This window comes from Electrophorus electricus, chromosome 20 (assembly GCF_041902795.1).
Source record: "Electrophorus electricus isolate QZ-2024a chromosome 20, ASM4190279v1, whole genome shotgun sequence".
In the NCBI taxonomy this organism is placed as follows: domain Eukaryota; kingdom Metazoa; phylum Chordata; class Actinopteri; order Gymnotiformes; family Gymnotidae; genus Electrophorus; species Electrophorus electricus.
Window position 1 is genome coordinate 6,639,208 of NC_137516.1, and position 26,459 is coordinate 6,665,666.

At 40.4% G+C, this 26,459-nt stretch overlaps 1 protein-coding gene and 1 long non-coding RNA gene across 3 annotated transcripts in view; both read right to left on the reverse strand.

The window, feature by feature from the left end:
• Positions 1-26,459, reverse strand: part of mtor (mechanistic target of rapamycin kinase) — a 73,479-nt gene that overhangs the window by 12,246 nt on the left and 34,774 nt on the right. For both annotated transcript variants that reach the window (XM_081702978.1, XM_081702977.1), the window contains exons 29-37: positions 17,140-17,215; positions 12,654-12,793; positions 10,292-10,392; positions 9,242-9,357; positions 7,218-7,295; positions 6,297-6,404; positions 4,160-4,285; positions 2,629-2,760; positions 1,063-1,178 (exon numbers count right to left, since the gene is read on the reverse strand). In XM_081702978.1, the coding sequence (XP_081559104.1) occupies positions 1,063-1,178; positions 2,629-2,760; positions 4,160-4,285; positions 6,297-6,404; positions 7,218-7,295; positions 9,242-9,357; positions 10,292-10,392; positions 12,654-12,793; positions 17,140-17,215 (993 nt within the window). The remainder of the gene's footprint in view (positions 1-1,062; positions 1,179-2,628; positions 2,761-4,159; positions 4,286-6,296; positions 6,405-7,217; positions 7,296-9,241; positions 9,358-10,291; positions 10,393-12,653; positions 12,794-17,139; positions 17,216-26,459) is intronic.
• LOC145652620 (uncharacterized) lies at positions 21,119-25,424 on the reverse strand. The gene is made up of 3 exons (XR_014118894.1): positions 24,492-25,424; positions 23,618-23,887; positions 21,119-23,308 (listed from the first exon to the last, which is right to left on the reverse strand). It is a non-coding gene; the product is annotated as an uncharacterized LOC145652620 (long non-coding RNA).

Here is a 26,459-nt window from a genome sequence, read left to right on the forward strand (position 1 = left end):
GTTAAAGCTCTGCACAGGCCATCTGTGTCTACGGTTTGGCCATGGAAAATGCCATGAGACTCCACCATTGTCTCCATCAACCCACGGTTTCCTCTGCCTGTATGATCTCATGCTGCATTCAAGCAACATCTTGGCTCTGAGGTTCAGTTTTCTTGTCAGTCCCCTGAACAACCATCCACAGCAAACATCTTTGTCTTCACAAGTACCATATGAAGTGCTTCTGAGTGCACCGCAGGATTGACACAGGGGATTGGTGCCCGAATGCCTGTGAGCACAGAGGGTAGAATGAAAGGGGGCAGGTCATGCCCGAGCGCGTTAACCAGGGCTGGGGTGGGTGAGAGTGCAGTTCTTTGGCACGCACAGGCTACAGCCAGGTGTGCGTGCAAGTGTTAATGGCGCACATCAGTGAAGCGAAGGGTGACAAGGTAGAGGCTGGCCGTGAAAGAGCAAAATGGCAGAACAGAACAAAGCAGAGCGAGGGAGAGAGAGTGAGAGAGCGCAAGTGAGAGCAGAGGTAGGGAATGAGCATAAGAGAGTTACATTGATGGAAAGTTGCAGAAGCATCCAACATAACTTTCTGTTCTTAAACAGAGTGAAATTTAATTTAAGCCTAACAGAAATTGTTGAAGCAAATCACTTTTTATGAAAGAAAACCCCCAGGACTACACTCCCATTCCTCAAGGCACAGTTTCTATCAGAATCCAAATGAGTTGGGAACAGGTAGATTCAGTTTCTGAGGTATGGGTTTGGATTGACTACTGCTGAACATGAAAGCTTTTCTGCCAGACTGCAGTAGGGAGCAAGGCCATCAGTGCCTCAGCTGTAGGTGTGCATGTTAAAATAAAATAAATAAAAAAGAAAAACATGGCAATGTGATGAGAGATGAAAAATTACACATATATGGATATAATGTGCTGTTATAATGGCAAAGGAAAGATACTGTGTACTTCATGCTTGTAACGCACCCTATTAAACTTTATAGAAGGCGGTGCTTAATGAATAATCACGATACTGTGTGTGTTTAGTAGAGTAAGTGTGTGTGTGTATGAGAGAGAGAGAGACCTAGCCATGAGCTTGTGCAGCTCCTGCTTGTGCTGCTGGTCTTCTGGTGCGATGGCGTGCTGGGCTTGCTGCTGCATGGCCTGCACAAAGTGCTGCATGTGCTGGAATGCATCGATCTACACAAGGGGGTGGGGGTGGGGGGTCAGAGAGGGAGAGCGGGGAAATAGAAATCACTGACATTACTGACGAGGTTCTATGGTTATTGGTGGGAAAATGGTTCATTACGTTCTTAAACCCTCAAGCAGGCTCTCCCGTGTGAAGTACAGACACATTATTTAAATGACTTTTTTCAAGTTACCGTAACAGATGGTACTAACATTATAAAATGGCTGTGTTGTAGACCCCTGTGATTCTCTGCAGTAAGCATCACACTGCACGTGTTAAAGCAGGAGCCAATTTCTGATTTCATCTGCTCCTGGCTACTTCACACAATAATGGTATTGGATCATTAACTAAAGCTTTCAGAATTTTTGTGCCATGGAAAGGCCTAATGATTTGGGAGCCACATGCTCTGAAAACAACCACAATACAGAACGTGCTAGTATTCCACACACTTGGCTCCTATTGAAGTCTTGTGAAAGACACATAGCAGGAGCAGAATACGGTTTCCAGCTCCAGAGGTGCTGCATATGTCCACGGCTCTGACACAGTGCTGGGCTGTTCTGTCCCTATGGGTTTGGCCTCTGGGTCACTTTGTGATCCCCGCCACCGCGGGCTATGTGCAGGCACGCAAGTCTAACACTTATGTAATCTCCAACAGAATAACCCGTGGATAATGAGCTCTGTGATGCAGGAGGCAGTGGTCTGCAAGAGTAGCGAGGAAGGGAGGGAGAGAGGTGATGGAATGGCTGCTACAACCCCTTTTTCCTGCTCCGATGAGTTTCATAATAATCAGACGAAGGCCAAAAACTTATGTCAGAAGAAATCTGATAAGCAAACAATTACACAAGATGAAATGAGAAAGACAGAAAACTAAAAGCAACGTCTGGGCGACGGTCCTCTGATGGATTTGATTCACCCATCTTACGCTGTTGTGACAGCAGCTGGAGCAGTAGTGCTCCGCTACATTCTTCATGGTCATTAAAGTCTCATTTAATTTGGTAACACCTCTGACGCTCGACAGCCAGGCTAACTTGCAGGGCTATGCTGTGTTAAGCTCGCCCAAGTCATTACGTAAGGACAGGAAAGTATGCATAGAAACGCTGCTCCAAACTCCACACACCAGAACAGAGTTACTTCATTACATCGAGGTGTTAAGCTGCGACCTTCTGTGCTGAATTGCCCTTTAGAAACGAGTGGGTAAGCGGTTGCGTATGCGCCTTGGGTAACACGGCAAACATGCTTGGAAGTGCAGAATGAGTTCCCACTTGTTAGCCGCAGTTTGGCTGTGGGAACAAAAAGGTTCTCATAGATGCAGTTTTCAGGAAAGACGACGCTATGGCAACGTAAAAAAAAAACCCTAAAAACACCCCCCCCCCCCCAGAAAAAAAGGGGCCGCTTTGTGGCTTTCTCCTCGCATGCAGAGGCTACCCTGCAGCAGTCCTGCTGGGCCGGGCGTGAGCGTACCTTGCGAGCACTCTTCCACATGTACTTCATGTAGGCGTAGGTGACGTGCGGGTGGACCGTGGGCAGGGGGTGCTCCAGCTGCTTGGATGGGTCCACTCCCAGGAGCAGCACCAGAGTCTTGTGGGCCAGAGCCTGAATGTGGAAGGAAGAGTGAGTCATGGGGTTAGGTAAAGAGAAAAAGAACTTCCTGTTCCATTTTCTTGGACATAACATCAATTAAATAACAACAACAATAACAATAAATGAGAATTTTAAAACGATTTTTCTTTGTGTGTTGGTCTTTAATCACACTTATCACTGAAGTTATTTTTCCAGTGCTCCAGTGGTCTGGTACTAAGAAAACTAGAGAAAACTACTGCCATTTGTCCGGTCTTAAGATGTGTTTGTTTATGAGTTTTTTGTGATTCAAGAATTAAGCCAAAACTTTGACTCCAGAGTGCCGTAAAATGAGAGGCAACAACTACAGCTTTTTTTCTTTAGTCACTACTTCCCTTGGGACATCTGTCGGCCACTCGTTAAAGAGCACCGCACTGAAAACCAAGTGCCCCAAAAATAAACAGCCACAAAAGGCAGTTATGTAACATGACCCTTGACCCCACCGTGGGGTGTATGACCTCAGGAACACTGCAGTCTTTCTCTCTCTCTTTCAACCGCTCATCTGTCACAACCTTTCAGCAGCCCTCACCATTGGCACAGTGAACCAGAGCTGTGAGCTCATGCCTCTTCTGCCCAGTCTTGTGCTTTGTAGGGGTTGGAACTTAAAACATTGGCCTAAAGTTGAACTCACGGTAGATTTTGTCTAATCAAGCAAGAATAATATTTAAGATCACCAGAATCACAGTAAGATAGCACAGACATAAACAGAGGCACATGTTTGAACTCATTGTGACCATTGCACTTCAATAGGGAATAAAAGTAATCAGTTCACTGTAGCGCTTGCTAATTGAAAAGAAATTTCAAACAGTTTTTGCTGATCACTGGAGCTGGCAGGGTAGTTTACTGCAGTGAACAAGAGGCTAACGCCAAGATGACTACAGAGCAAAAATAAATAAATAAATAAATAAATAAATAAATAAATAAAACCATCGTATGTATACTGATCACACCCATATTGGTCAACTAACAGCTAGTTTATCATGGTAATTTGAAGTACTAATTAAATTCCTAATTTTGCTCTTACAAAATCTTACAGTATTTACATTTAAGTGTAACAAGTCAACCAACTAGTGGGTCTGACATGAAATGGGTAGTTAAGAGTTTATGAAACAGTGTTATCTAGTGATGACCGATTACGGACACAAAGGACGTCAATAACTATGCTGAACTGCCGAGTTGCCACAGTTGGGCCCCTGAACAAGACCCTTAACCCTCAATTCCTCAAGTTGTACTCAGTCATAACTGTAAGTCGCTTTGGATAAAAAGCGTCAGCTAAATGCTGTAAATGTAAACGTAAATGACTGATCTAAGATCACTTTGGCCCTGTTAAAAATACTGAGGGTTAAAGAGCAGACATCATCTAGGAACACCTCACCAGTCGGCCACTCTTTCCACACAGGCTGGCGTACTTCAGCCAGGTCCTCATGTCCTCGTGGGGGTTGATGACAAGAGAACGCACCATCAAGATCCTCTGCCAGTCCTCCACTATTCGCTGGCAGCCCTGCACACAACACAATTTTTTTTGTCCTCATATTTTCCATACTGGTAACATCATGGTATTTGACAGTGTCCTAACCATAAGAGTGTTCCACTAATTCAGCGCGGTGGCTTAATTAAACAAATAACGGCATTCCAAAGTTCTCAAGAAACCGCAGAAGTGAACGCTAGCACTGGGATCAGATTTCTTTCTTAGATGGGCCATTCCATGCCAGCCCATGGCTGGACGAATCTATCTGGTGCAGGCAGGAGGGATGGATGCTGGACTAGTCTTCTGTGTGGCAATGCAGGATGTCCTCCTGTACATGACAGGTGGCTAGGAAACATTTTTAGACATTTTTATGGAAAGCAACAGAGACTGGAGATGCATGAGGGTATATCAATAGGCAAATGCCTTTCAGCCATGGTGCACAAGCAGGATTTGAGTATATTAATTGAGTATATTAAGTGTGTGTGTGTATATATATATATATAAAAAACATTTTATGCGATTATAGTTAGCTATTTTTGGAATTTCAGTAACATTTCACTAGGCAGGGGGATTCAGGTATGGAAGAAAGTTTTATTTGATTTAGTTGGTGAACACTAATCACAGATTTATCTTTAACTACAAATGTAGGCAGAAAAAAAAGTATTCATGGCAAAAGTAGTTTCATTTTTGTAATGATTTTGTACTTTTCATACTCACTCAAGTAATTCCTAGAAGTGAACTTTGACTTCTACAGACTTTTCTCTGAAAATGCAATTGTTGATAATTCATCTTTATTTTCATTTTTTTTTTATTTTAGACAGAATGATCACTGCACATTGCTGAAATCTGTCAGCTGCACATCCATGATGTGAATCTCCCTTCCGCTAAATCCCAAAGGTGGCCAGCACTGATATTGGATTGAGATCTGGTGACTGGAGGCCATTTTAGTAAGGTGAACTTATTGTCATGTTCAAGAAACCAGTTTGAGATGATTTGAGCTTGATTTGAGCTTGGCACGTAATCCTGCTAGAAGTAGCCATCAGAAGATGGGTACACTGTGCTCATAACGGGAGGTACATGGTCAGCAAGAGAACTGAAGATGGTTGTGGTGTTTAAACGAAGCTTAATTAAAAGACTCAGTGTGCCAAGTAAATATCCCCCACACAATCTATACCACTAGCCTTAACTGTTGATACAAGGCAGGATGGATAAATGTTGTTCATGCCAAATTCTGACCCTACCATCCAAATGTTGCAGCAGGAATCAACACTCATCAGACCTGGCAACATTTTTCCAATCTTCTATTGTCCAATGTTAGTGAGCCCATGCAAATCGTAGCCTCATAAACACGTCCTGCTGTAGGCCATCTGCTTCAATGTTCGATGTATTGTGTGCTGAGAAATGCTCATCTGTATACCTTGGATGTAATGAGTGGTTATTCGATTTACTGTTGTCTTTTTATCAGCTTGAACCTGGCCATTCTACTCTGAATACGCTCAGAGAAATGCTGCTCACTGGATAGTTTCTTTTTCACCATTCTCTGTAAACCCTAGATGGTTTTGCATAAAAATCCCAGTAGATCAGGACTTTTTAGAATACTCACACCAGCCTATCTAGCACAAACAACCATGCCAGATTCAAAATGACTAAAATCACCTTGGCAGGTTGTCTTGGACCATGTCTATGTGCGTAAATGCGTTGAGTTGCAACCGTGTGATTGGCTGATTAGATATGGAAAAGTCTGTATCTACTGTAATACTGAAAAATGCACCGCTATCTATGGCCAGGCAGATTATGTGAAAAACAGGAAACACATGTCGTAAACAAATGATATTTCCATAAATTGGAGCCATATTTATTTTTTCAAACCATCACATTATTAAATTTTATTTCAGTTTTGAATACGTTTGGCTGATTTTCCTTCTGAAACGAATGCACACAGTGCTGCTTTGACGAGAACATAAAGTACAGTTGTGTGGGTGGCCAGGAGATGCAAGACATACATGCAACAATATTCCAGCAGATGTTAAGGTTTATTGGTTACCTGCAGCCTTTCCCACCACGTCTCCCTGATGATGTCTCTCCTTTCTGGAACCAGTTTGTACTGGATCACTTCCTCTAACTCTGACAGCATCTGACATGACACCATAGCCTTAAAGGGAGGGGACAGGAGAGAAAGAAGGAGAGAGAGAGAGAGAGAGAGAGACACAGAAAGACAACATAAAACATGCCATATCAGTCTCCCATATCCTAAAAGGTGCTTAATTCATTGTGCCCATGGTGGGTTAAAATGATCATTACATAAATGAAATGAAAGAACTTTATCACTGCAGCCTGGAATTCATTCAGAGTAGTATAAACTCTCCCTGCTTGTGGCAATGTGCTTGTGTAAAAACTGCGACACATTAATCTGAACTAAAACCCCACAGGCACAGTGCCCGACCAGAGCTCATCAAACATACCCAAGAGCTTCAGCAACATATTCACCAGGTTTTTTACATTATATTTATGCACGCTTTAGTTTTCCAGAAGACCAATGGTGCTGCCAATACAGCCACGCTTCAGTTAATGGGTACGTCAAATCAGATTACACAATATCACTTGTTTACTCTCATCAGAACAATGATGTACACATCAATACACCATGTGTGACTCACTCACCTCAGTAGAGGAAAACGTCATGTCATTTCCATTCATGTGTAGAAATTTATGGCCATTGTTATATAAACCACATGAGACCATGGAGAGGATGAAAAGGGTATGATTTGTTTGCCAAACAGGCAAGAAAACCAGGCTGTTCAAACACAGGGGCTACTTGCTTTGAAGGACTTCAGGTTATTCTGGACCTTGCTATAAAATCATCATAAAGCCACCCATTACTGATCCTTTTGCAAGCTGCTATTCTTCTGGAGCTGACCCGAGGAGTCTTCAGAAGAGGCCACTTTAGAGAGGAGACACATCTTACCCCATAGGCTCTGCTGTAGCTCTCTCCCGCCATGGCTGTCAGCTCGGCATCCAGCAGGTCTCGAGCCTTGTCGATGCACTGAAAATGCACATACAGACATTAAGTGCACAAACTCCAGACAAAAATCAAAACGGGCTATACATCTGCTGATGAATTGAACTGTTAGTATGGAAGAGACTACAGTGCTGAAACACAGCTCTGAGGGTGAGGAACAAGCATTCATCCCCAAGCTGCTGCTAGGATTTCTTCCATCCCATCACTCTAATCCCAGTCCCACATGTCCCAGCGAGATTACAGGCCTGAAATGGCCACTTTCCTCTGTAAAGACACAGGCGGTCAATCAAGACATGCTAGTTAACGATGCTCACATTTTCCCCTCTTTGAAGGGAGCCAGCAGGGCTCTATGGGAAACTGCACAGATACAACACCTGTTTTGTCGCTCCATTAGCCAGTATTTCCTTAATCAGCAGCAAATGAGCCTGTTGTCACCATAACAAGTGCTTTTAAAGTCATTATGAAGGCAAAAACGCTGCCGTCAAATACTAATGAAGCACACGAGCACACACAAGCTCTAAAAGCCCTCAAGCTTTAGCACCTCTGCCCATTTTGATAGGTAGACTCCATCTGGATGTTAACACCTCTCCCTGATGTGGCACAGGGAGCGGGACCTCTCCGAGACAGAAGGCCATGCAGTGAACACAACCCATGCTGGGAAATCAAAGTCAGACATTACTGGTATCTATGCAACTCTCCGCACGCCAGCTGGCAGACACGCTCCCAGACTAAGCGAGCACGGGTTTCGCGCTCTCGCACGGCCCACACCTGCATTCCTCATGCTGCAGCAATTAAACCGCAAAAGGAGAAAGAGCAGCGAAAAAAAAGCAAGAGATGAAGCAGGAGAGGAAGAGAGAGCTGCTGCAGCTGAGGGACACAGCTGTTGCTTCAACGTGACGTCCGGCGATTGCGGCTCAGCCTGATGAGCTGCTTCCAGACGGGCGTGCGGACACACTCGGTGTGCGCACATTTTGGCGAGGAGGAAATGCTGTGCTCTGAGAGCTCGGATAAAGCCCAAGGGTGACTGTGTGGTGCCGTAGATGGCCTTCAGAGTGACACCGGCAGCCGTTACATGGCCAGAGGCGGAGGCAGTGTGAGCTGACGGGAAACAGGGCGCGGCTGCGGCAGGCTCAGCTGCTGAATACGCCAGCCCAGCACAGCAGCAACGCATCGCCACTAGCTCATTGTTCTTCTTGAAAAATTTGAAAGTTACTGTGTGCATTTAGGATTTATCTGTTCCTCCTTCACCTCTGGCCCCTAATGCTATTTTCAAGCCACATTACAGGCAGATTCGGTCAGGACAGTAATGTGTACTGAACACAGAGATGAGACATTTCTGTTTGTCCTAATTCTGACTCCTCGTATGAAGTGCGCTGCTATGGCATGTTGGGATTACCAGCCGTTTTCAGGTAAACATACCCCAAGGACCCTAACAAATACTCCTGCATCTGGTTCATATTTGGGTTTCTGCATGAACTGGGCCCTATTTGAACGACTGTCTTCCTTTTCAGCTTACGGAGGGTAAGAGTCGGGGTCTGGGTTTGATTGACGTGACTTTGGCAATGACTCCACTAGGAACAGCAGCACAGGTGGGGTTGCCAAATATGTGTAGAGGTGGGGCCTCACCGACCAGGCTCCCCGAAGGGCTTGAGTTCACTGTCCAGACATACTCATCTGTTTGTAAAGTTCAATGACAAACATCCATCCTTTGTGTTAAACGGTCAGTGAACTGCGACCGTAAATGTCAAAAACAAAACAAAACAAAAAATCCCCGAAAAATGGGCTGACTTAACCATTTCATGTCAGTGACATGAAACTGCTTCAGTTGGTATCAGAATAAAAACTAGTAGCTTAGCTCTGTCTTCTTGGTTACAGTATGACTACAGAGAGAGGTTAGGTGCATGACTAGGTTCAGAGTAGTTCTAAAGCCAGCAAGCTTCTCCTTAGTGAAGATCAGAGCTGTCACTTACTTGTTGTGCCAATGAGAAGAGGTCCTGGTGCAAAGCAAGCACCGCCCTGTAGAACGCACCATCATGAGTGTCTCTGGGGATCATACAGGTGTACTCCTCCATACTGTCCCAGTGCCCTTTAAACACAAAGCATACCAATATATATCTGGAAAAATATTGAAGAAAAAGAAAGCGAATGAAGCTAAGCTAAACTAATTCAAACAAAGACTCACTGTATTTTTGAAAGTTACTTGAGCAACTCACAAAGATACAAAGAAATGCCTGCTGCTTAACTGCTCTGAGGTGTGATGGCTAGGTTTATGTTAGAAAACTAGCAAAATGCATGTCACACATTCAGTTGACTACTGTAATAAATACATACGTTTACTATTTATGATTCTAAAGAAATGACCAAGTTCCTCAGTCCAGCTTCTTAACTTCTGCATAAAGCTATGAGACACTAATTATGGAAAAGCACTGCAGTAGACACATTCGGGCCTTCTCATGAAGAGTAATTGGTCCAATGCTTGAACTAAACTGAGATGTACAGGAAGAACTTCTCATGGCTTATTACAAACATTTCAGATGAGAGCTTCATCACAGTGCCACATGAAGCGAGTAAGAAGCTGCCATGTTTTGACTCGGGGACCTGCAATAAATTGCGTTTAAATGAGGGTGTCCTTTTCTGTGGTCAGTGCTTTGACAGCAAGCAGCTCTCCTGCTCCAGGCTACAGGAGAGGCCCCGCGGAGACATGACCAGTCTAAACACAAACATCATCTTGGAGATGACTGAATGAGATCTGGGGTTTTTAGTGCCACAACCTATTTTGTAGCTTATGTTTATTTATTTTTTTCTAAAGCTTACGCATCATCAGGCTTTTTGTGTTCCCTTATTCCACTAAATGGTGGCCCCACTAAAGCCACACACAGGTATTTTTAGGTATAAATTCATTGTGTTATGTTAACGTACTGCATATTAAATGTGAGCTTTTTATAAAGATAGCAATCCATGCATACCCATCTTAAAGATGCAGGTTTGAATGAAGGGAAATGCGAGTGTTTATGTCTTACCCAGGCCCCAGGCTGCAGCTGCTGCCATGCGTGCCATCTTAGCCTGCGTCTCCTCACTGACCAGAGTCCACTCCTCACAGCACTGCTGGTGGAGCTGACCCCTGGGTGTTTAGAGTAGATACATGCTTTTACTTGGCTTGTTTGCAATTATCATTTCCTTCTTAACCATTTTCCAACACCTAGTTTTAGGGTAAGCCCTACATTAGCCCTAGGCACTAAGGCATACAGGTGTTTAGTGTTTAGTGAAAGAGTTAATGCACTGGAAATACACTGACCCCCCTGTGGTTGGATTCTAATAGCGGTTGGTAGGACAGCCTACACCTGCAGTTCATAAAACACACCAGAAAGACAGAGGAGAATACAGCCTCCTCACTAACAGCCACTGAGTGTATTTGGGTGGAATGATGGCCTGTTTGACCTTGGCTCTGATAAACTGCAAAACGACATGACCTCATATCACAACCTGGAAGACCTGTAAAAACGAATGGCCCCTCTGCACAGGCCCCATATGGGTGTGGAATTGTAGGCTGTGGACCTTGAGCAGACTGTGCGTGTCTCGAGGTTGGCGGGGATCACAGCAAATAAAATGCTTTCCCAGCTGTCTGGAGGACATATTATATGGGGTCGAAAAACAAGGGGAGCTCATTCTATGTGCCTGTGTAAAACATGTGTATGCGCACGCACACACGCACAGGTAAACACATGGGGAGACTGAACAAACTCACAGTGACACTCACATGGACAAATTTTGTACAATCATAACAATGATTCATCCAGGAGTGTTTGACGCCAATTTTTAAAAAGTATTAGTCTAAAGTGTGAACACTTATAGGTGCTAAATATTTTTGCGATATATACTTCTGGAAATTAGTTTAATTTATGGGAGCTATGTTTTGCATATTAGTCAGTTTTAAAGAATGAGGCTTCAGAATATAGTATGGCATAAAACCTGGGCTATAAATTTTTAAAGCTTACTTTAAAAAGCAGTTATATTTCCCACCTATCTAAATAGCCCAAAATGTACTCATTCTCCTACTCTTCATACAAATAAGCAGAAAAACATATCTAAACCCATCACGTGTATTTCTGCTGCTAATGGGGTTCAATGGAAATGGAAAAAGTCAGTCCACACTGTTACTTGTGGCACTGCAGGCTAGTATTCAGACCTGCCAAGATCCTTTCATGGCTTTCAGTGCAGTCATTCTTCTAAAATCAAAGGGTCTCTCCTGTGTCAAGTAAATATAATGCACTACAACATTTTTTAAACAGAATCTTTTATATTTATGCTATTTTAATGGTTGGCAAAAGTAAAATATTTGACACTTTTCAAATAAAATTTGAGAAGAGAGAGAACTGATGGAACCATTTGTGATTTTGGTAGCAATTACAGGTACGTAGTGACACTGAACCAGATTCATATTTTCACGTTATGATCAAAACTATTCTTATTTTCCACAAGGGTAACTTATTATCCTCTCCAGTTTTTAATCATATGGTGTCCAACTTCAAAGATCTGGATTCAACATTGCTGTAAGGTATTCCTTAATATCCTAAAAAAATACAAGCTGGTTCTTTGCCGACCTGACGGTTCCCCGATCAGTATCAGACTACTCCTAGACGCCTTCTTAGAAAAATTCTGAAGGTGGCACGCGAGTGCGTCTAAGTGCGTCCAACTTCACCGTACACACCGTCCCACCGTGCTTCCCAGCAAACACATGCTGCTCACTGGAAGTGGTCAACATTTTTTCCCCAATTTCTTATGCCCAGCCACTCTGGCCATTCTATCATGCGCCATTTCTAGGAATGAAGCGTTCACAGACAAAGAGAATCTATAACCCCATTTCCTGGCTTTTTTAAAAACTCATTCACACTCAAATAATCTTGCTGTTGATTGCGGCAATTGAATGCTAAACAAGGTCTGAACACATTGACATGTCAGGGGATGATGGGTAAAGAATAGGTTGTGCTATGATAGTGCTATAATAAGCAGAATAGTCATTTATCTTGTTTTCTGAACAAGACAAGAAACTTATTGCAAGTAAAACAAAAATTGCATAATCTTTTCTAAAATTACTTGTCATTAATAAATAAGTAAATATGTAAGTAAATAAATAAATAAATACATACATACATAAATGGACAAATGTACATTACCCCAAATCAATTAATTAATCTATAATTAAATAAAAACTGTCAAAACAAATTCTCTGAACAAGAAACAAGATAGGATACTTACAAAATCACATACAAGATACCAGAAACTTAGCCTATACACCTATTTCAAGTTGCGTTATTAACCACTACCCTTCATATCTGTGATTGTAAAGCCGCTTTTATGTAGTAAGTTGATGTGTGCACCTACCATTCACCCAAAGCCTCTAAACAGCGCATGCGGCCCAGAATAAGCTCTGGGTCCTCCTTGTTCATGTCAATCTTCTTATCATAGGCGACAAGAGCATCTTCCCATTCGTGCAGCTTTTCATACCATGTGGCCTGGATCTCCTAAAAGGGATGAATGAGGTAATGTGGTAAAATAAACATAAAAGCCTGTGATTGACTAGTCACAATATCCCTATAGGAGCTGCATATAAACTTAACTAGAAATATTTTTAGTACATTTTTCACATTGCATATTGAGTGACTGATACCACAAAATTTATATAAATGAATGTGAAAAATAACATTCAGAAATTTAACTTTCAAAACAGACTCAGGTTCAAATTAAATCATAGCAGACTTGTTTAGAATTCAAAAGTACAACTTCTTGAACGCACAGAATAATGAAGCAGTAGGTGCAATCTTGAAGCCAGTGGGTGTGGTTGCTTCCTATGGTAATTGAAAGTGGTTTGCTTGAAGAAGCGGTTTGTTTATAGAAGCCCATGCGCACTGTCCAGAAAGACTGCACAGAGCTCCTGATTCAGCATGAGCCCCCCACAGCTCAACAGGCCTCAGCCCACAAATCGGCCTAAAGTCTGATGCTCTCTTGTTATTTTCTTAAAGCAAAGGTAAAATAAATCAGAAGGGCTCTCACTGGGAGGTTTTCAATCTGGCGGCACTGGGTCTTGGATTTATATGGTGTTAACAGGGTATTCCCAGATAAACAAACACGCGTTTATAGACGCAGACATTAGCACGGCCAGCAGAGGGTTCATTTTTAGAAGTATGGATGACAAGCATTCAATTTAAAGCTTAAAGGTGATGACGATAAAAGGCATCATGTTCAACACTCAATTAACATCTTTACAATGCGAATATATTTTGGTGACACTTTTACAAAACTGATACTGCACATATCCAATATGAAATATACAACTACACTAGTAGTCATTCCATATTACATCTCTCTCCATCTTCTCTATTCAATTTAACAGCACTTTTTGAGACTCCTCAACCTCGACTCCCTAAAAAAATAAAATAAAATCATAGAGTGGCATGTAGGTTATCACTTTCATCCATAATGTAACATTTTCATGCTAAATGTCGTAAACATGTTCCGAAATTTATAGTCCTGGTGCTTTTCTGGAAACTGACCTACAGGGGAATTTTGACATGACCTTTTGCGGTCTGCTTACTGACAAGGTAAGAAAAACGCCCAGAGGGAAAGAAAAGGTTCAGCTCAATGGGGTCTTTAGCTAAGCGTCACCAACCATTCACCCCTCACATAATGTTCTCTGGAAGCATTTACTTGATTTACAGAGAAGCACATTAGATGCACTCAGACTTGATCAAGTGCCAACTACCAGACGCCGGTTTACGAGAAGCTGGAAAGTGACACACTGGGCTGTGGAGACTGGATAATTACTAGATAACACTAGTCAACAAAAAAATACCTGTTTATTATGTATTTTTGCACACTGAATGTAAATATGTTTTCAGAATTTCACCATCGCCCATAGTTATTTTGGTGTACAGTTATACTTGCACGTCATTACATAAAGTATGGAAAAGTATTATGAAGGAAAGCGGATTCTCTCCCCCCCCATGATGGCAGACTATTGCTGGACACTGAAGAATGTTCCTGAGGCCAAATATACTCAAATATCATACACTGCATAATTTATAAGTACCTTTTTGTAGTGTAATAACAGCTCTATTTATGAATAAGTAATGTATACCTAATGCAAAACTTAATTGCCCTGTCACTTAAAAACCACGCATGATAGAAAGTTTCTAAAAACTGTTTTCAGAGTAAAAAGCACCATGACGTTCCATGTATTTTAGTTTGTGAAACAAACAAACAAAAAAAGTTTACATTTTGTTGCCCAGAGTGTAATAGTGAAAGAGGACACATTCGATTTCAGAGATGCATCATGTGGCAATGGTCTCATGTAAGATCAGCAGGCTGCAGCTCGATTTAGTCACTGCAGAAAGTTCATTTTAAAGACACAAAAAGAAGCCGCTGTAAACGTGCCTTTTTATGCTGTGCCGTCTTGCAATGTGCTTCCAAATGCCCACTCTAAGATAACTCAAGGTTTATGCTTCTTGAAGAGCACAAGTCTGTCTTGCTATCAGCACCTCAAGCCAGCTCTCCTTGTAACCGACGCACACGAGTACAAATTTTGTACAATTGGTCTTGAAACAATTAGGTAGCATGCAGAAGCAATCACGTCTTAAGAGAGATGTCCTATCTGCTGGATTATGCCACAGATGTGGAAAATAGCTGCAGTCTTTCAATGCATATCTTTGTTTATTGGTGTTATTTCATATCTGGACTGCATCGCTGTGGACACCATGAGGTGGTCTAAGAAGAAACAACACCTGGATGTTAAAAAATGTCCCACCTCCATCACCAAAACAGAAGCTTCCTACAAATAAATGGATCTCAGTCAAATACCTGCCTCTTGTCCAGATCTATCGCATTTTGCTACTTTTTCTACCACAAGCATAACAACTGAAAATACTGGGTCCCAGTGTCGAAATGCCTCAATATATTCTTAGGCCATTCTGTATATTTTGTACACTTTTTATACTTTCTCATAGATCATAAGAAAGGTTCCTGAAAACTTGCATGTATAATGTCATCACCAAAGAGCATCTCAATCAATTGTATTTATATAGCACTACTCTCAGACAAAGCTATAAAGTTAAAAGCAATAAAACACAAAAACAGAGAAAACGCCTGCAGTAAACTAACAACCTGTAATCATCACCCTTGAAAGACCACAAGTGGATTTTGTGCAATTAATTAACAGAGGCCAAGGAATATGGAAGTCTTATACAAGAGTGGAGACTATTTCATAATCACCCTTCCACTTCAGTTTTGTCCTCGTGACCCTCCAAGAACTCCTGATTTGAGTACTTTGGTAATCGTTCACTATCATAAGGCACTAGCAGGTCACAAATACATCCCGGTGCTTCCCTTTCCAGTGCCTGATAAGTGTGAACCAGTCATTTAAAATTGATCTTATACCTCTCTGATAGCCAGTGAAGTGTGGCCAGCACTGGACTAATGTGGCTGAGTTTTTAGTCAGCTGGAGCTTTTTCAATGTCACTTGACAAAGGCATGACAAAGGATTACAGTAATCCAAATGAGATGACACAAATGCATGAACAACTCTCTGTGAATCCTGCAATAATAACAAAATATTAATTTTGGGGAAAAAAAACATGATTGAATAAGTTTCTTTATATGCATTGAGAAACTTAACTGAGAGTAAAAATAACAACCACATTTTTTGGAGAAGGATTGACTTTTAGTGCTAGTGGACCAAGAGCTTTTGAGAGAGCACTGTGGCCATTAATCAGGAATTCCGTCTTGTCCTCAATTAACTTTAAAAAGTTACTATATAACCAGTCCTTTATAGCTGCAATGCAGTCCAGTAGATTGGATACTCTACAGAAGTCAGTTTGCTTCATAGATAGATAGATGTAACTATGTACTCTGCATAAAAATGAAAAGTAATATGAAAATGTATAATTAAATCCTCAAGCAAGAGCATATATGGAGGAGATAAAATATGGTTAAGTAAATTTAGCCAGGGTGGACCTTTTTTCGCCATCTGATACTAACATTTTCTATTTGATAAAACTAAAACCACTTTAAAGCTGTTGCTTTTCTAAATCCATTTCTTAAGACCGATTAAGAGTACTGTGCGCAATCCTGTCAAATGCTGTACTATGATCCAATAATACCAATACTGAGGCCTGACCAGAGTCAGCAGACTCAACATTTAAAAGTTTTTAGCAGAGCCATCTGTGCTGTTTCTTATAGAAACCAGATTGAAACTTCAATGTGTGTGTGCTTTCAATTTCTAAACAAGTTAGAGACCGCTATTTACTCCAAGATTTTGCAAATAAAAGATAATTTTGCAGTATGTCTAAAATGCTTAGAGTTGGGTCAAGACCATATTTCTTGAGAATAAATTGAACTTTAAGGCACTCTGGGACATGGCCAGAGAAATTAAGTAAGTTCACCATTTAATTGTAAGTAAGTTCATTACTTACAGTGAAATATCATAAGAATTTGAGGAGGACGGCAAGACAACCTCTTTTAACTCGATAGAAATTTCACTGAACTGATCCAGGAGTCTAGGATCAGAACTAAGAGAAACCTCATATAAAATGGGAGGTTAAATATTAGCTCTAATGTCAGGATATTATTAAATATAATATTTATTTACAAAAAAATAATTCACTTCAGGTCTGGCCTCATTACACCAATAATTAGTATCTTAATTTTTTGACAGCCCTGTAATACTGCAGTTCCTGATATGTGCCACAAGTCATACTAAGTGGGCAAAACTCTTCTGAGCATTTTTTTTTTAAAAAGGTGGCTGTGGAACTTATGCCCTGAACACAGAAATGAGATGGGTGCAAATACGTGGACAGGAATGGAGAAGAGCTCTCACCAGCTCGCCGAAGTGCTTCATGGCGTACTCCAGCACCCCTGATGCGGCCTCTGGCTGCTGCAGCTTGTTGTTGATGCTGTGAAAAAGTAAAAGACAAGAGCGTGGTTGAGTGCGAGCCCGTCAACACTCCCAAGCACCTGAGAGTTGCTGCTGGGCTTGACGGATGGTAGCTGAGGTCAGCCATACACAACAATCAAAACTCTAGACATGGAAGAAACGATTTCCAGACGGCACCTCCACTGCATGGGTGACGGGGCTAGACTCTAAATGTGGAGAGCAAGAACTGTACTGTGAAAAACCAGTCCAGAGGCCTTCAGACCTCAGTAGAGTCTGAAACCTCTGCAAGATTTCCTGGGCTGACCGTGGGTATACATGCATCGTAGCAATAGTGACTGCCTGATTACACAATTATAAAGAATGCTGGTCTTGATTAGGGTTAATTAAATATGTACACAAACCTGTTGGGAATTTGTATTGCAAATTTCTTGAGAACACTTTAAATAAAACATACACATCTTGGATTAACTGTCTGGCTGTCCATCCTTGTGTGAGAGGTTTATCAGACCTGCTGCCAAGCCACATTTCCATTATTCACAGAGTCAAACCGGACTGCAAAATGATTGCAGTCATAGTGCCTTATGTGCCTCATCATTGCTTAAATGAACAATTTTGTTTTCAGTTCTTCTGTAGAAGATCAGATGCTTTGAAAATAATAATAAGAAGAAAGAATAAGAACTTGGACTGGTGAGGCCCAGGAATGAGGAGCTAGTACCTGTCAGCTTTATGAGATAAATGAACTATCGTCCGTTTCTGTCATGTCCTCGATCCCTTTAACACTTATTTGAAACCTCCCCATCTGGAAACACTCACGTGCAATGCAAGGATGCATTTTCCTCAACTACAAACCCCATGTCTGCTTGTACATCTGCAAAACTGTAGCATTTTTAATGTGTCTGTAGGGGTTACAAGTATAGGAGGTGAGAAGCTTGACAGTTGTTACAGAGAGAAATCTATACTTAAGAGAGCGGTCTACACATAGATGCATGAGACCCCTGAAGCCAGTCTCATTCAGGTGCCCCATGCAGGAGAGAGGCAAAGACCATTAAAGTTCTGAGAAAAAAATCTTATTTTCTTTTGAGCAAACAAAGTTGTGGGAAAAGGTGTTTTAACTGTCTGAAATTGTCTGGATTTCTTGCTTTCAAAATGTGATCTAATGTTTTGACAAAACTGTGAAGATGATTTCACAATGATGGTGTTTGTTTCTCTCTGGATGTTTAATGTAATTTGGGGAAATAATTTAAAATGTAAAAATCACTAAAATATTTATAAAAATCCAATAAATAATTTAATTCTTAATAACCAATGTTCTGGGTATTCCTTACATTCTTTTATTTGATCAAGCAAAAGAAAACTTAAATCATATATGAAGATAAAGTGCCATTTGAACATTTCTCATTATTATTCAAATGTAATTGGCACATATATTACTATTTTTCTTAAGTTAAAACAGGTTTACAATGACCCATTTTGAAAATGAAGATAAACCCTCTGAACAGAACACAATCATCTAATAAAATGCTGTATCGTCTAAGAAGACCACTTGGAATTCAAAGAATACATTCAGAAAGTCTGCTGGTTTTATAAGCCACAGATTGTGGGTCTAGCTTTCTTGAACAAAGAGCCAGTATGCTTCCTCAATGAATATTCCCATATTCCCAGTGTCATTGCATCGTGCATTTGTTAAGGGCTCTTTTGTTTGTATAATGTAAAACGTATAATGTACCAATAAAACTTGTACAATGACCTATGCAAAAAGCTGGAATATTGGAATATTACATTTCTCAGCTTGCAAATACTGCAAGGACAGTCTCTTTACTGTTATAGAAAACATCTTAGGTGCAGCAGTAATGCCACAGATTAACTATCCCTGTCAACAGGACCTAATCATTTGTCAGTCAGGAACTCTCTCCTCTGTGTTTCCACAAGGATAGCCTGTCTGGCCAAGCTCATAAAACTATGCATACATAATGTACAACACAATATGAATGAGACAGGCGTCATATGGAACTTGCATGAAAGTAAGACCACTCATCAGAAGGATGTGTTTCATAAACTGAGAGGGTAAACACAGAAGACTGGTCATCTTGACCGCACTCTTCAGTAAATATTTCAGAAAGAATACAAATGGGCATAACATAAAAATCAGATAACCTTCTTTGTGACTGAAAAAGCAGAAAGCTGAAAAGCCAGGGGCAAGATAACAGGGAACTAAAGTCACCCTTCAAGTCAGCTAATCTATAAAAAAGTATAACGATCTTAGCAGCCTACCTCATACTGTGTTTGGAGTAATGCCCAATCTATTATTTCTAATCACTGTTTCATAGCCACACATCAAAGAGAACTTAAAAGAGATGAGGACATGAGATTTCATCAATGGTCCACCACATCTGGATATCAAACCAGTTGAAAGCTTCAATCTCTCAAAGATGAGTATAAACATCTGTCCTGGTTGTGTGATAAAAAATAAGTGATGAATAGAAAAGCATGGACAGAAACAGGCAGGAGGAAGGGAGAAAAAGATAGTGAGGCACCTGGGGAGACTAGAGAGAGAGAGAGAACAAAGATTTGAGTTAAGATGATATATAAAACCCACAAGGAAACAGGCTATAATCGCTTAGGTTAAGAAGGAAATTGTATTTAAAAAACCGATGGGCAGGATGAGTTTTTTTCCACAGCTTCCATCATAACCCTTTTCTGCCAATTCCCTCAACCTCAACCAATATCAAAGTCCACATGGGGAACAACCTCAGAATTCTACTTTATGGGAACACTAGCTGACTGTTCACAATCTAATGACCTCTTCATTTCTCACACTTGTAATTGCAACCGGTCCTTCAGGTTGCCAGCCTGAAACCCATATTTTTACTACTAAGTAAAGACAGTATAGGAGATTGACAGCTGATATCGAATTATGTTACATAACACTGCATGTTATGGGTTTTAAAGACGCTGACAACATTTGGTTTTACTTATGGTTTACAACTCAAGGTGGATCAACTGTGCCAGTCTTCACATTTTACTCTACTGACATATCTGCTGGCTACAACAGTCTGCCAAGCTATTACAACTACACTTGGAGACATCTCAGACAAACCAGGTGAGGGGAGCTGAATGAACACTTCATAATATGCAAGTGCTTTGGAACACACGGGTCCAAAGGCCAGCAATAGATTAGAGGATATATAAGGGCTATAAATGATGGTTGTGGGGGATCCAGGGGACAGGCCTAGCACTCTGACTCCTGCCATTTGGCCCATAGTGCTGTACACAGCTGTGAGCTCAAATGACCCGTCCCTCGTTGAAAGTCAGATAGCATCCTCAATTATAGCCCTGCACCCAGACTGGCATGGTCTTTAAGACATGGTCTGAATGTTGTCTGGTGAGGGGAAAAAAAAAAGCATTATTTGAACTCAAAGTAGTGGTGTTAAAAAAAAATACAGTACTAAAGGTACTTCATTAGAAAATCTATGACTTTAGTGATTATGCTCTGAGTCCCATAACTGCTTTTCAATGTGCAATTTTAAGAGGTGATTTTGAAGAGGTAAATTTCATAACGTTCTTCAATTTAGGCTTAAAATGGAACAAATCATAAAGGTATGACTCAGTTCATTTTACATGATCAGTGTTTCATGAGAAGCGATTATCAATGGAAAAAAATTCCACAATTTATTGGAAAAAGCACAGAACTTGCATACTGCTGGTAAGTAACACAATACTGCATTCATTATACCAAATTATACAACATCTTTTTCTCGCTTAGACATGTCGGAAACAGGATACAGGAAAGAATTTTTTCTTTGTTTGTTTTTTAAACAGATTTTCTTAGTCCCAATATGCTGAGAAGTTTTGTTTTTTTTAATTGTTATACATATAATGTTTACAGTGCTAAACTATGATTTTCTAATAATAAATGAATGTAAGAAATAATGTTTTCTTTTAAAATAAACTGCATCAGTAACTAAGCAATTAAATGAAACCCCAACTGACTAATTTTGAAAAGTATACCCATATCTGTTCTTATTTGATTTGTATGCTACTGAGGATTCCAGTTGCTGGATTTGTTTTCAGCAAAGTATGAGCCAATGCATTTTGTCCTTATTCTTTGCATGCAAATTCTGCACAAATAGCATGTCATTTATCATCAAAGTGTTATGTAATGAAACAGTGGGTTTAATAATACAGTAGCATCCAACACTAACAATTTTTTATTGAAAGAACACCTCCCTGGAGCATCCTCTTCCAAAGAAAGTGGAAACCCACCTGCAGCTGCCTAACCTGACATCACAGCCAGCAGCAGCCCAGAACCTCAGAACATATTTTAATAGGTATACTTTACCAGTATTAACTGGAAATTCAGTCTGACCATAGCCCTGAGAGCACAGTACAATGGTAGTGTGCTAATAACCTATGAAAAGAGCGAGGAGCTGGGGGCTTGCTGGACCCCAATGACAATGTGTAAATGTGCTGACTCAGATGAGGGGCAGAGGCGAGAAGTCTCACAAACCTGAATGAGACGCAAGAACAAGAGTGCATATTCACTACAATACAAAAATGGGAAAATATCCCATTTGTTAAGGTTTGGCTGGTAAATGTGAGGCAATAAAATTATTTTGAAAATCAAACCCGGTACTGTATCTGAGTGAGAATACGGCTCACTGTGGTAATAACTTGAGGCTGCTCAGTTTAAAACCCAGCACTTCAAACAACACTTCTCTGCCCTGCCTGATGAGAAACCACAATTTTTTCCATTGGTTTTTGGTTGACTTCTGATTATACAGATGAACTAATCCTGAATAAGCCCTGTCAAAAGCTTCAGCTGTATGGGGTGTGCTGATGAAAGCAAGACTCTGCATGTATCTGACATTGCTTTTTTGCCAAGCTTCACACTCATGGCAGGTAAAAGTACTGGAACCACAGCCTGATTGCAATCAATAGAATTCCAGAAAGAAAGGTTATTTTACGGACACCCGATAAAGTATGCTGGTCTGAATTAATGAACATGGGAGAAATTTCCATTAGTTGGCTACTGACAGAAAAGACATGAAAAGCACTGGCAGAAAGTGAAAAACTTCTGTCATGTAAAATGTCAAGAGTACCATAAGGCTGAAGAACAAAAAGTGATTAATTATAGGATAATTAGATGGAGATTACTAAATGGAATATAGTCCAAAGATCCCTGACCTGAAAAGGCATTTGTAGACAGATAAAGAAATCCCTTAACAGACCACTTGTTCTGTCAAAGAATTACAGTAATAAATTATCAGAGTACAGTCCAATAACCACAACTGTATTAACCTGACTGAATTTTTTGGGTCAAAAAATCTTTTTGTTCTAATGATTTTGATTATTTGATTATTATTTGTGGCAAAAAGAAAATAAAATCCATTTGTAACTGTATGCTTTTGTAATTAAACATTATATCAGGTTTAGGCAACTAGCCCAGGGAACAATCCATCTATACCCCAGGGAACAATCCAGTAATGATAAAATCACTTCATCCAACCATATTTTAACCTCCCACTTCTGAAAACCAAGCTATTCATTTGGAATGTTCTGAAAAACATTCAAAGCCTACCAAGCTTGATTAGCCTGACAGAGAGCACAGTCAGCTGTTAGGTTAATTTGCACGGATCAACACCAAGAGACTCAAACATGATCTACAACAACAGTGTGTAAAAAGATATTTTAAGTAAGATGATATCTACTGAACAGGAGAAAAACAAATACTTGCAACATCTTTAATCATACAACATTTTAGAATCCTTTTTCAATTTTGGGGGCACTGAGTTCGCTAAAGTATCCTCAATCCCATATGGTGGAAAAGCGTGAGGAGAAATGAAGAGAGAGTCTTTGTTTAGCCGTGAAGAGCCACCACTGTTCCTTTGTTTCGCAGAACTCCCACTCAGAGGTCAACTCTGGCTCTGAGTTTTATTGCTGAACAGATGTCCATCTGTGACATCCCTGTCACAGAGATGTTCCACTGGGCAACACTTTAGAATCGGAGCCCAGATGAGAGCTAACATTTACACTGGGAGACAGACGTGCACTCTCATTAGAGTTTAACCTTTGGTCTTGTTTCTTCCAGCAGCAGTGTACATTTGACATCTAACTGGGTAAAAAAAAAAACAACAACCTTTCATTAAGTAATTTGGACTGCTACATTAATAGCTACGAGACATTATTCTACACAGGTTCACCAAAGTACATCTCTTTGAGATCATTTGTTACAGTTAAGTATGCAGCACACATTAGTTAGGGATACAACAGTACTGAATTTCTTGGGTTGATACGATAGCTGATAATTAGCACCTTATTGTGGCCAATACCAATATTAATAACTAATAATCTTTTAACTGGCACAAGACTCTCAGCTTCAACTCTGATGTCAAGCAGGCCTCATACAGGGATTTCTTTTTACCTAAATCTTTCCATTCCTGAGGCTGTAGTCATGCACATATTGCCCTTTTGAAGGAAACCGCATCCCTCCGCCGAAGCCAAACAATTAAAAACAAACAAGGACTGAAATGGTTCAAGAATTCTCTCTTTCTTGCGCTCTCTCTCTCTCTCGATGCCTCTTCGTGCCCGTTGTTCTGGGTACATTCGCTGGAGGACGAATGAGCTGTATCTGGCTGGCGTCCATCCCGCATAATCAGCACCACACCAGCAGTGCTCACATTCCCCTTAGAAACTTGTATGGAGACACAAAATGTCCAAAACATGGATGTGACACTGTTATAAACTAAAATAAATAAATGCAAATATTTTCACCAGATGCACAGACTAGTACAGAAGCACATCGTGTGAATCAGTAGATCACATATTTCAAAAGAGATGCACCTAGAAACTACTGAAGAATCAATGTCATTTTAAAAATCTGTTTCTTCCCCTTGTGGCAATTTTACAGTCAGCTGCTGGCCTGCAGGCCGGTCCACTGTAGCATACTTTTAGTTCCACCAATTTAAGAGGGCAACGCGCATCAAGATGCCATATCTTTCGAAACAAAGTGCTCTACTCATGTCCACACATCCCTTAATTTCTTCTGCTTTGAATCACATAATATATTATCTATGATTAAATGACAAAGCACTTTTGTAAGTCACTCTAGATAAGAGCGTCTGCCAAATGCCATAAATGTAAAAATAAATCTCAGTATAACCAGCCACTTAATGTAAATAAGATACAGAAACATTATGCAATAAAGGAAAAACAAATGTAAAATGTCATCATTATTATTTGTTGCCAAGTAAAAAACAAACAAAAAACACCATTATTTTACTCTGCAATCACCTTACATCCATAGATGTAGTCAGTGTCATAAGATTGGCTTCCTTGTTGACAGCTAAAACAGAATGCTCCCTCTGGTCAAAAGAATGTCCAACACATTTCAAGCCAGATGGAGACCACACAGCTAAACTGTAAGCCTCTGTCTAAGCTGATGCTCCTAAATGCTAGGTTAGCGGCGGCACTGCGGCTATTATGCCTCACCCAACAATCTGCTGTCTGTGACAGCAAACCAGTGACATGGCAGTGTACCAACAGGTGAGAACTGTATTTGATACGTCAGTCTTTCAGTCATCGAGAGCAGTTACAGAAAGCTTCCTGTTTACACTGCACATTTGGTTGACATTCTTCTTCAAAAAAGATGAGAATTTCCATTATATGTCTGTGATTCAGAGGGAGAAGATCAAAAGGACCAATGGTCAGCCTGTGACAGAACAAACAAAAGCAGACATCCTGTTACTCCATCGAAGGTATCTGTACTGTGGTCTCTCACGGCGGAGGATAAGGGAGTGCATACACTTTCCCCTTAATAATTTCAGGCAAAACACAAACCAGAAAACCCAAGGTTAATAAAAATGATATAATTTCTGCAGTGAGGGTTGTGCAGTTCTCTTCCCCTACTTTAAACCCATGCATAGTCAGAACTGGCAGTGTCAGCCTGGCCTCACTGAGCATCAAAACCTTTGCACTTTATCGCCTTTTGACTGAACACATCTGGCACGAGCGCCTTCTGACATGAAACACTTGTGGACACAAATACCATATTGCAAGACATAGTGTTATATAACCAGGTTTATAAAGGAGTGAATTGATCATTTTATGACTATGCACACTGGTCTGCAGTAGCTAAGAACCTTTAACGTCAGTGTTTTATTTTTGGTCGGGACTTTTTAAGTTGTGAGAAAAAAAGGTCAAATTTTCGGAATAATAAACTTAGGGGTTTAACTCTGTCCCTGCTGAAAATAAAGTTTGATGAGGGAAGAATTTTACACACCACTGTTTCACATGGCTACTACACACTGTCTGATAAAATCCAGAATATATGGCTACTTATGTTTAAGGAGAAATTCTGCCTCTTTAGGAGCGTATCTTAAAACGCCCCTTCAGAAGCAAAAACTAAGCAAGAACAAAGAGCACAGTACATTAAAACTAATCCTGTCCTTTCAACGACAATGAAGGTGTCTACACTTGAACCTTATTTTCTTCCAGTAAACATCACATTGTGCAAGACAAAAACAAAACAGGTACTTTGCTGCTACTACTGGTTATGCACAGTTTAACAGAGTTTAATCTAAAACAGTAATAAAAAGGCTATTAGTGGCCCTGAAAATGTTGAAGCCTTGCTGAAGGACTGGAAGACCTAGCTGGGCACCAACTGGCAGTCCATGTGTCAACGGCAAATGGCGCAGTGCATACCTTCATTTGGGATTTTTGGAGGATGTGTTTCATCTGCCCGACAAATCTAGTGTGTAACCCACTTAAAGTTGAAAGTAAAGATATAGGTGAATAAATGACTGACAAATCTGAAAGACTAACAAGTAAAATAAAGTTCAAATATGAATGAAATGGGATTGTTAAGTAAAAGCTTGGTAAGATTAGAGAATAAAGTAATAACAGGCTTTTCTCATTTCCTATCAAATGAAAAAAACATACAAAAATACTAAATGGCTCACTGTTGGAACTACATCTATAATTCCACTGTTTTGAAAATTGACAAAGTGGCTTTAGCTCACAGAGGATTCAGAAAATATTTGTTAGACAAATTATATTTGTTTAAACGATGAGTCATGTTATGACTGGGAGTACATACAAGAAATAGGAAGTTGGCTTTTGTTCAGAGGAAAAGCATATACTAGCACAAAGATGCCAGCATGAATCATTCAGGATTCTCAGAAATGAACACAAAACGTAACATTACTTCATTTATATTTTGACCACAAGTAATTCATTTTAAGAGAATATAATTACTAGTGTATATA